At 41.3% G+C, this 10,871-nt stretch overlaps 1 protein-coding gene across 4 annotated transcripts in view; it reads right to left on the minus strand.

Moving 5' to 3' along the window:
• nrg1 (neuregulin 1) overlaps positions 1–6,159 on the minus strand; it is a 38,893-nt gene extending 32,734 nt beyond the window's left edge. For 3 of the 4 annotated variants that reach the window (XM_076758270.1, XM_076758269.1, XM_076758271.1), the window contains exons 1-2: positions 5,741–6,113; positions 4,645–5,641 (exon numbers count right to left, since the gene is read on the minus strand). In XM_076758270.1, coding sequence (XP_076614385.1) covers positions 4,645–5,350 — 706 coding nt within the window. In that variant the 5' untranslated portion in view covers positions 5,351–5,641; positions 5,741–6,113. Of the gene's footprint in view, positions 1–4,644 lie in introns of all 4 variants that reach the window. The other variant, XM_076758272.1, reaches the window with a different exon arrangement.
• Positions 6,160–10,871: the final 4,712 nt, after the last annotated feature.

Genomic DNA, 10,871 nt, shown 5'->3' on the forward strand with positions numbered 1-10,871 from the left:
AATTATCTACACGTCAGGGCCTGGTGGACTGTCTATGAAGGACTCATCTCAGTCTTTTCATTTCACATCAGGTTTGATGGCAAAGGAACACATTTCTACTAAAGGTATGAGCCCCTAACAACAGAAATTGGATGAAAAGTTGTAATATATGGAGCAAAAAATATGCATTTTAATTAGTTTATATGATTCACAGACAGGGGCGAAAGCTTGGATGATCCCAAGGGCCCTGGGCTGACAGGGGCCTTCAAAAATATTACATGAACACAGCACAATGATTACTGGAAGAACATTTTTAGGGCCCCTAACACAATACTTTAGCCTTTTAGAAATAAAACAATGCTGTGTTTGTCCATTCTTTGCACTAAAATCATTCAGTCGTGTCGTTCAGGCCCACCTAGCTGCACTCACAAGTCAGGAATGGTGGAAACCAGCTGACAGTCTGTCTCGCTCTGTGTGCAGAGCACCGTCCATACAGAATGTCAAAGTCAAACCAAAATCAAGCATCCAGAAACGAAAAGGCAGGAAACCGACACAGCCACGTTAGCATTTTGTTAATGCTATCCTGGCTTAATGTTAAAGTCAGTCACAAGATAGCAACAGATTTTGACTAAATACAGTCTATCAATCAACATTATCCACTTACGACATTCTTACAATCGTTACATTCTGTTTAGTTAGCCAAAATTTAATTAATGCTTTAATAAATAATCAGTTATTGAGCAGCAAGCAGATGCGGCTCCAGTGAAGCCACCATCAGTCCTCCGTAGTCGTCCCCAGCTCTCGGTTGAAGAAGAGGGTGAGCAGTATTTCATTGATAGAAGCTAACTAGTTTTAGCCAGAGCTATCCATGGAGCTGATGAGGGAAAATGCCAGTCTGTGGGGTAAAAGTTAAACCTGCCACTACTTCTCCCAGAGCAGAACAGACGAGTCATTATTACCCCAAAACAATAATATGAAGAGGAATGTATTTAAAGTAGCACTTTTATTTTGAAGCCAAAGTGAGAGCTGGACTCACATTTGTCATGTCACATGATCTGCACCAGATTTGTGGCTAGCAACAATAACTGATTAGGAGAAGGGGACAGTTGTTAAACATGCAGTGCAGAAAGTTTGTCTCGCTCCCCTCTTTAACTTTGGCAAACCACTCTTTTCTGGATGACCTAAAATGCATCACTACCAATGTGCCAATGTCGCTACAGGCACCAGAAACTTCAAAACTCCTGAGATCTGTGTGGCAGAGATAGGCTTAATCAGCACTGTGTGAAGTCCTTTGAACGTTTTTTGCTCTTTTTTCTCATGGGAGGGGATATATACACATGTTCACTGTCTACAAGTTAATCGGGCCACTTAATGTTTAAGCTAATGTGAATGGCATAAAATCGATTCTCATTTTCATATAGCGTGACACACATGAATGATGAAATCAGTAACCCTGCCTCTCAGATGCATTTACACCTGCTACTAAAATGCGATCTGTATCAGGAAAAAATTAGAAAAGCATTTCACAAAGTTTAGAAAGATTCTCCTAACTCTTAACTCCTAACTTGCTGCCACCTGAAATTTTTCAGGTTTTGTTCTGGAGGACAGAGATCAGATCTCAGGGACCATAATGAGAACACATTAAAAATACCAGATGTAAACCCAAAGCCAATGGATCATTTCTTATCTGGTTAACTTCCAGACACTGCTCTCATTTTAGTACCAGGTGTAAATGGGTGTCAAATGTTCTAAAAAGATGAAATCTAACCTCTGGAATAAATGTTACATTAATGATCGTAAAATGTGTTTGTAAAATTCTGGATTTGGAGTGGACGTCTGTGATTCATTCATTCATTCATTCGTCAGTGCTTCTCATTGGAGTTACATTTGAATTGGATCATTCAGCAGCTCACAATTCAGATCCAGCTGCAACATGTAGTGCCCATGTAGGAAGTGGTATGCCCTTTATGTAGCACTGGGAAATTGGAGACCGAAGTTTGTGTTGTATTACAATAATTAATAATTACCTTTTTAAAAAACAAAAATAATAATAACCACACTCTTTCTCCGATCTTAAAGGTGCTGTGTGGAACAAACAGAGCTGCTGATTACATTCAGTGTGTCTCACTAAAAGGTATTATGTTGATCCTTGAGGTCTAACGATTGTGTAATGTATGAAGTGAAAATATGACACATACTTCAGAGAACAGCTCTATGGCCCTACCAGTGGTGGAAAACTCCACAGTGTAACTTTCACCAAGAGTTTTAGGTGCCTAAAGCCAATCACACCATAACAAACTTACTAACCATCACCACAAGATTTTCCAACATTAACTATGCCACGGCACGATTGTCATGCACGGGTGAAGAAGAGGGAAATAATGTTTGAAATGGCTACACTGGAGATTAAAACATGTTGTCATTAAACATCATCTGGGGTTTTGTAGAATCACCCCATGCCTTGCAACCTGTGTGCCAACAGAGTCTGTTGGCCTGTAGATGGAGTCGACAGCCATCTGCTTCTTCCCTGGAACATGCTGTTACCAAACGCTGCCTTAGACCCTCCAGCAATGAGATTCTTCACAGAGTAACGTGAAGGAAGTTCGAGGTCTTGGTATGTTTCAAATCAAAAGCCTTCTCTGAAACCTTCTTTCCATCACCACTTCTCTATCGCCTATCGATATTGTACAATTCACAAAAACATTTGAAAGTAGCAGGTAAGAGTGTTTTTTCAAATCTGGGATTTTCTCTTTTCTTCTTTTTTTTCTTACATTTTATGATTTTATTGGCATATTTTGGTTCGGCACCTTGCACAATCAGTAGTTGCTGGAGAGATGTCGTGACCTGTACAGCTGCCTCTGGCTCATTCTGCAGCTTTCTGTGCAGTATCATCCTCTGTTGCTCCTGATATTGTAACATCACCTGCTTTAGGCTTGAGTCATCTCTTATCTGATGTCTCTGTTACATCCTCTGAGTGCCTCTCATATCAATCATGGATCACTTTGCTTTTTTTTTTTTTTTTTGGAACATCTCTCTTCATGTCCTGCTCCAGTACAGTCCTGCTCTGATGGCATGTCATTGACAGCTGTATTCATTGATATTTTATAATTATTTCAGGGTCTGTAATATGAATACTGACGCTGCCACATTTGTTATCTTTTTGTTTGCTTTCTAACAGCGGCTCAAAATTGGTTTTACTCTTTGGTACCATTTTTTATGAATGAAACTTGCCCCAAGACAGAGCAGAAGACACAGCCATATATAGCAATTTTATGGTCGCTCATTTTGCGAGTGAAGAAATCTCACAAATGTGTACTTCCTCATGAGGAGGTGACATTCATTAGGTTGAAACAAACAATTTATGCCAAGCTTGTCCAGTTAAGAGAGTTTGGTGAACTCTGGTGAAAAGCATTCCTATGAACAAGCCTCACAGGAAATTTTAAGCAAGGTTGAGGACAAGAATATAAGATGTTCTCCCAGGACACCCATTGATCCCTCTCTGGCTTCCCACCAGCAAATTACAACCATTTGTACTTGTAGAAACACTCGACCAGGTACTGCTGCAGGGAACTTGACAATGACTATGTGCAAGAGCAGGTAAGAACTTTACCTCTGCACCATCAGTTTGATCAAATGTTTTTGAACTTTCATTTGCAGGTTACTGGTAACAACCGTTTGCACTCTGTGCAGTGAAAGGAGTTAGTCATAGGCAGTTAAGTATTGATCATCTGTCCATGCTGTTGATTAAGAAGGTAGTATATAACTTCACTGAGGCATCGGTTGGAAAATGACCCTCAACCCACCACCATCACCTTAGATTAGCTAGCCCAGATACAGTGTAATAAATCACAGAGATGTGACTACAACAGAAACATCATGGTGGCGAGCCGCTGGCAGACAGACAGTATTAGCGGGTTGTTTTTCCCTGCGGCGGAGGAATGGAGGGGGCATCAATTAGCCTCCAGCAGGCTCTGACCTTGAAATGGAGCATAGGCAGAAAACAGGAAGTCTCCCTGTACCACAGCCGGGAGTTTCAGTTTGTGCCCTGCATCATTTATTGATTTTCACTTTTTCATATGACTGGAAATGCTCATCCGCACATTTTAGGGATCTTCCTTATTGCATGCTGCCTACCGCCTAAGACATTCAAAATAACACCATAAATATATCCATTTATTATAGCGTGCCTAAATCATTGTGGTTTCATCTAAGGGACCATTAATACTTAAAGAAAAAGAACAGCATGTTAGAAATTAGAGATTCACTCGCTGCAGGAGTGAAGCACAGGCTTGAATAGAGCTGTTGTTTCCTGCACACCTATCTGTGTAGTGAAATTTCAGAGGCTTAGTCATGGGCCTCTATGCTAGACTCTGCAAGTCACAACGTGTCTGCTTTCAGGCGAAGTCCTGAAAGCAGACACTTCCTGGCATAGTTGATGGAACACATTATGAAATCAATGATAAAACAGAAGAAAAAACATCTGGATCATTTTTATCAAAACACTTAGCTTGTTTTTACTATGATGATAATCATAGTTCAAGGTTAAGCATTCCAGTTTGTATCCCCTGCCCATAATTACATCCTATATTGTGATGTTAGAAACAAAGGACATCCCCTCTGAAAAGAGAGCCCAGTGCTTTCACTGTACAGGTGTTGGGTACTTACAGATTGTTGGGATCATGATGTCGTTTAATTCCCGTGTTGTCTGAGGGTGAGGAGTCTGCTTTGGGACGGTGGGACGTTCAGCGTTGTATTTCAGTGTAACAGAGGGATCAGACTGAGTCACTCGTGGAGACTGAGGCACATACGGCCCTCTTGTAGATTTCTCTTCCACTAAAACATCAGGACGTCCTGGAGTAATGGCATTGGTGGTGGTCAAGGAGACCGTAGACGGAGATGAATGAGGAATCGACACAGTTAGTCCCAGTGTGGGGTCAACTGATATGATGATTGGGTCCTGTCCGATGCGTTTAGGATCTAAGTGTGTGGGTGGTTCGTACTCAAAGATCTTATCCACAAAGACCCATTTGAGGCCAGCTGTGCAGAGGGCTAAGCTAAGCAGACAGGCCAGGATGGGCAGAATGCAGATTTTCTCAGAGTGCAGGCAATTGTTAATCTGTTCCATTTCTATGCACACGCAGCAGGTTCCTGGCAAGGCCACAATTCCCAAAGCCCCCAAATGCTCCCCATCATCGCCACCACCTCCCTCTGCAGTTCCCTCTGCGCCCTCCTCCCCACTCTCACCAGCTGCCTCTGTCTCCTCTGGTTTCTCCTTGGGGACTTGTCCAGTATCAACAGTAGAGCTGGTGGGGGAGGCCGATCCAGGAGGGGGAGCTGGCCCTGCAGAGAGGTCCTCCATTCCCTCAGTCATCCTTTCCAACTGCTGGATGAAGGGTCTCTGAACACCTCAACTATTAACTCAGAGCATCACACGGTGGCTGTCTGCCACCAGTCTCCACTAGTATGTTTTCCATCGTGAGGCTGCTGATTCAGAGCTGGGATTTCAGAGGGAGATAAAAATGCTCTTCACAGTAAGTCGAACCTTGTTAGCAGTCTGGGAGGTATATAGACAGCCTTCTGCGCACAAGGGAAAGGAGTTCCTTACTCATGCTTTCTCACAGGAAACACAATCATGAGTCTATAAATAGAATCGTCAAATTTGCTGCAGGCAAAAACAAAAAAGATTGCCAGAGATTTAGATTCCTTAAATGTTCTGCATGGTGTAATGGTGAGCAGTGGTGGAATAGTAGCGCTCACTCACCTGAGCACTTGGACAGAAGAGGCGGTGTCGATGTGACGGGCCGGCTGCAACTGCAGTAGCTGTAGTGCAGAGGACAGGACAGGCAGGCACTGCAGTGGCAGGAGGGACATGCTGTCTTGTCTTTGGAGCTCCAAGTAGCTGAAAGGCTGAATCATCAGGGAGCGGCAGGTGCCCTTCCTCTCAGTGCAGCCACAGAAACAGATGAGTAAGGGGAAAGAGAGAGAGAAAGAGAATCATAGAGAGAGGGAGGAGGAGGGGGGTGGCTGCAGTAGCACAGAAGGGCAGAGAAGACGGGATACTCCCCTTTTTCTTCTCTCACCCCTCCTCTCTCAATCTTTCCTCTCCAAGTGGCGAGCAGGGCAGCTTCCTCTCTGTCTCTCTTCCTGTCTGGTGGTGTGTCCGTGCTCTCTTTGCAGGCTGCTACCAATCCCAGCACAAAGCATCCAGCTAAGCAAGTTCCTACTTGATCCAATTAGAACGCATGTCAGCGAATCACAGGCAGGCAAACTGCTGTAGCCACCCCCTCCAGCACCACTCCCCATTGATTATGCTGATACTAAAGGGTGTGTTTTTTGTCAAGGGGAAGGAGCCAGGGAAGCAGACATCTGATCCACCCCAAGAGGATGCGGCCATTGTGTTCTACTCTCTTCTCAAGTATCTGCATTCATTAGTGTAATAACATAATAACACAGATGATAATGATAATGAATAAGGTAATGACAGAGTATACCCACACATCCTTATATATATCTATGTATGTGTATCTATGTGTGTGTGTGTGTGTGTGTGTGTATATATATACACACACACACACACACGTGTACACACACACAAGCATACATGCAGTGCTGTGCAGAAGTTTGACACTTTAAATGTTTCACATAAACATTTGTCTCCAACAGTTATTTTATATCCTCTGTGTTATTGTGTCTTTGTGTCTTAGACTTTTACAGGTTGTGAAATATTGCACTGCGATATTTATATGCCTCTAAGGTAGGTATGTAGCCGATCACTTTGCAAGTAAAACGATTTTGCAGACATATAGCCCAATGCTTAAGTGATTAGAAAATTGCCATACATAGGTGCTAATGATCAACAATGTAATATATAGGTTGAATCAAAATCAGTAACTGAAACAGAAGCAGCTGCGTAGGGAGAATAAAACAGAGTAACAGCCATACCAAAAATGTGTGGCTGCTGAAGACAGTTTAATCTAAACTTTCTCACACTAGGGCAAGAATCACCATAGCAACAAGATACAAGGGCACAAGGCAGACATCTCGAGACAAACAGGTGTTTCCAGATGTGCTGTTCAAGCTCTTCTGCAGAAACACAAATAAACGGGCATGGATGAGGACCGAGAACGCAGGAACACTGAGTGCAGCAGTCAATAGACACATCAAGGTGACTTCTCTTTACAATTGAAAGATGTCAATCAGTGCCATCAGCTTAGAGCTGGCATTCACCAGGGAGACCATGGACATCCATGTACAGCTTGGAGAAGCCTGATCAGGACTGGTCCTCATGGAAGGTTTGCAGCCAAAAAAACATTTCTCCCATGTACAAACAGAGCCCATTGACTCACCTATACACAACAACGCAAGAACTGGGGTGCGGAAAATGGTGATTGGTGGTCTGGACGGATGTGTTGAAATTTTAAATATTTAGTTGTAACAGAAGGCAGTTTGTTCACTGCACCATCAGGGAGGTGTCTGATCCATCCGAAATTCATTCTGCAAGCAAGCAAAGTTTATCTGTATAGCACATTTAATTCCAGGTGGAAGCACAATGTGCTGCACAGAGTGTGAGCTACCACAGAAGATGCAGACATAACAGAATTGAAACAAGCAAATAAACAATAGATGGGTTAAAAAATCATTAAGAAAGTAGAAAAGGCTGATGATGATGTTTCTTGATCAATTGGCACAAATACAAATCGTACAAATTAAACAGCAACATGCTTAAAACTGACCCCTGAAGAACACCACATGAGGTAACATTTTAGGAGGGCATTAAATTCAAAAAACAAACACTAACATTGCATCCTTTGAGGAATGAAAAAACAGCGCAGTACTGATCCAGACAAACCAGTCCACCTCTCTAGTCTCCCCATTAAAATATCATGATCGAAAGTGACAAATGTAGTAATACTAAGGTAGAAACTCTACCACTGTTACTATCTACTCTTAATCATGAATAACTTTAACCAAAGCTTAACCAAAGCTGTCTCTGTACTGTGGTTGGGACCAAAGCCAGATTGGTAGAGATTTTGTGCTTTGCTGGTTGCTAGGTGGTCGATTAGCTGCTTGACAACAAACCCAAGCATGCAGTCATAAAGAACCATCTCCATCAAAAACAAGAGCAAGGTGTCCTGCAACAGATGGTATGGCCCCACAGAGCCCTGATCTCAACATTGAGTCTGGGATTACATGAAGAGACAGAAGTACCTGAGACAACATAAATCCCATAAATAACCCTATCCCTAACCCTATGCTTGGATGGAGTACCTAAAAAACTGTGATCATGTGTACCCAGCAGACTTGGCAATGTTTTGGTTTTCTTTTTTGTGTAGTTAATTGGTAAATAAATGAGCCTTCCTGAAGATGGGACATCAATAATCATGGGCCTTTTTCACAGAGGACAATGCACAGTTGTAAATAACACCATGAATGATGATTTATCTGCTTCAGGCTCCTGGTTTTGTTCAGGCTGGTTCGTTGTCACACCCTCATGGCTTTCTGGGACTCTTAAATAAAATGGAGCCATGGTTAATGTAATTAGTTACTCCTGTGCTTTTCCTACTGCCTCAAGTCAGCTTGTATAAATCAAGATGGTTGCTACTGGCCACTTGTGCATTTCTTATCTTTAGTGGTGGCGTTTTTCTATCTGATGTGCAGGAATAAGGTAGAAATAAATAATGGAATATCAATGCTGGTGTTAGAGGAGCACAAAAACAGGGTACCTAATTGTTAAATTAACTTATTTTGAATATATCCCAAATCCCACGAAATGACTACAATGAATATATACGCACAAATAAATTTCAAATTTCTAACATTTATTTTGGTATCCAATTTATCACATATAATACATTTTATACTGTGGAAATTGATCACAAAACCAACACATTCTCACCAGCATGCTGGTGTGACAAAGCCACCAGATCAGCAATAAAACTATTATCTCCCCAACCCCCAACCACACAGTCTAATAGGCTAGCAGGACAATCCAAAGTCTTCTTGAGGAGTTGGGGCTTAAACAAGATGAAGACAGTCAGAAAGGTCAGGTCACAACCACACTGAACATTGACACTGCTGTGACCCTTTCCAATCCTCAGACAGAATTAATACCAGTAATGGTATCTGTGGGAGAGGACTTCCTGTCAGGCCCCCTGAATTAGGGACCTTCATATTGATTAACTTCTCAGCAGTTTCACCCTCTTTATGTTGAAGCTGAAAAGTGACACGAGACAGAAATAAATGACTGAGTATGATACATTAAAACAAAGAAAGAGTGCTTATTGTATTTTATTTATTTACTACTTTTATTTATTTACTTCAACATCTATTCATGGTCTCTGCTGGCTCTCATTGGCTGATCAGTTCAGGCTGGGAAAGGGAAAAAAAAAATCCAAAACGTCACAGTACACCTCTTCAGGCTTTGTAAACCACGGTTCTGTATGCCACCATTGTTGTTCATCACCGCAGCCAACCCAGACTGAGCAGCCAATGAGAGCCAGGAGAGATCATGATGGTGAGGTTGTGTGACACCACCCCTCATTATCATAAAGGAGACATGGAAATGTAGAAATAAACAGGAAAATAAATGTGGAAATGAATACATTTGAAAACAAATAATAAATGATGATAATGAAATAAATCTGAAAGTAAACATAGAAATGAATTAATAGAGAAATGAATATATAAATAATTACTTGTAATAATTATAATTGAATAATATCCTTTATTTATTGCCTGTTAATCTCTTTCCTTTTTCTTTTTTGGCATAGAGTTTTATTTATTTCTAATCTATCATGCTCATTTGTTTATTTATTCAGTTATTATTTCCTGTGTCGCTATGAGGCCTCCATATTCTGTATTTAAGCGCTGCTTTGTTTAAAACCAATCACTTACCACAAGAGCGACCAAAGCACATGCACTAATGCTTTTCACATGCTCCAGCAGAGGGACATGGGAGCGCCGCAGCACTCATTAGTCTGAAAAATTCATGGCGTTATGGGGGTGGGCTACAAAAAGTGGAAATATGAAGGTGCACTCAGATATAAAATAAATTTCTATCTAAAGGCAGCACAAATAGAAATTTATTTTGAAGATGCATATAAAATTAACAGCCGCTGATTTGCCCTGTGCAGCACAAACTGAAATAAGTTCAATGTGTTTTACTTGAGCAAAAAATTGTCATTATCCTGAGTTATATAGAAATGCAAAGAATGACTCAGGAGTGATCAGCGCTTACAATGCATTTTTCACATTAAGAAGAAACTGCAGGGTTTAGTGTAGTGATGAGTGATTTGGGCTTTTTTCGGTTAAGTCTAGACCAGCAGAACAACTGCATGCCAAGTTTAACTTGTATCAGAGACATTTAGTTCAGTTCATTAAAGTATCAGAACCAAAAATCCTGTCTATCTATTAGATTTTCAGAGTTGATGCTTTAGTATATTCAGGTCTGAATGAAGAAACAGACTAAATACCTTTTCATGAGCAACATATTTAATTGCAGCTACTGGTGGGACTATCATCCTGTGCTGGGCAATGATTTATTGCCTATAGAGTATAGAGTAACAGGTGTAATCACTCTTTGTTTCTGCCCTGATGAAGAGTGTGTGAGACTGAAATCAGTCAGTACTTTTAACTATTACGCCTGAATAAATAGAGGCTTTTAATTTAGCTTTTGTCCTTACTCTGCCTTAGAGTGTCTGAAGAGTGGTTTCTTTTCTCTGACCGCTTCACATCATCTTCAAGGGCACCTAAACATTCCCTGGTCTTACCTACATGTGCATGTGGCCTCTGATTTATCTATCCCCAGTAGTCTCTTCCCTTTATAGCACTGAACTGAATCAGCCATAAGAGAGTATTAGGATCCAGAGCCCCTGTTAGCAGGATGACAGAGT

The sequence above is a fragment of the Chaetodon auriga genome, chromosome 19 (assembly GCF_051107435.1).
Source record: "Chaetodon auriga isolate fChaAug3 chromosome 19, fChaAug3.hap1, whole genome shotgun sequence".
Taxonomy (NCBI): Eukaryota; Metazoa; Chordata; class Actinopteri; order Chaetodontiformes; family Chaetodontidae; genus Chaetodon; species Chaetodon auriga.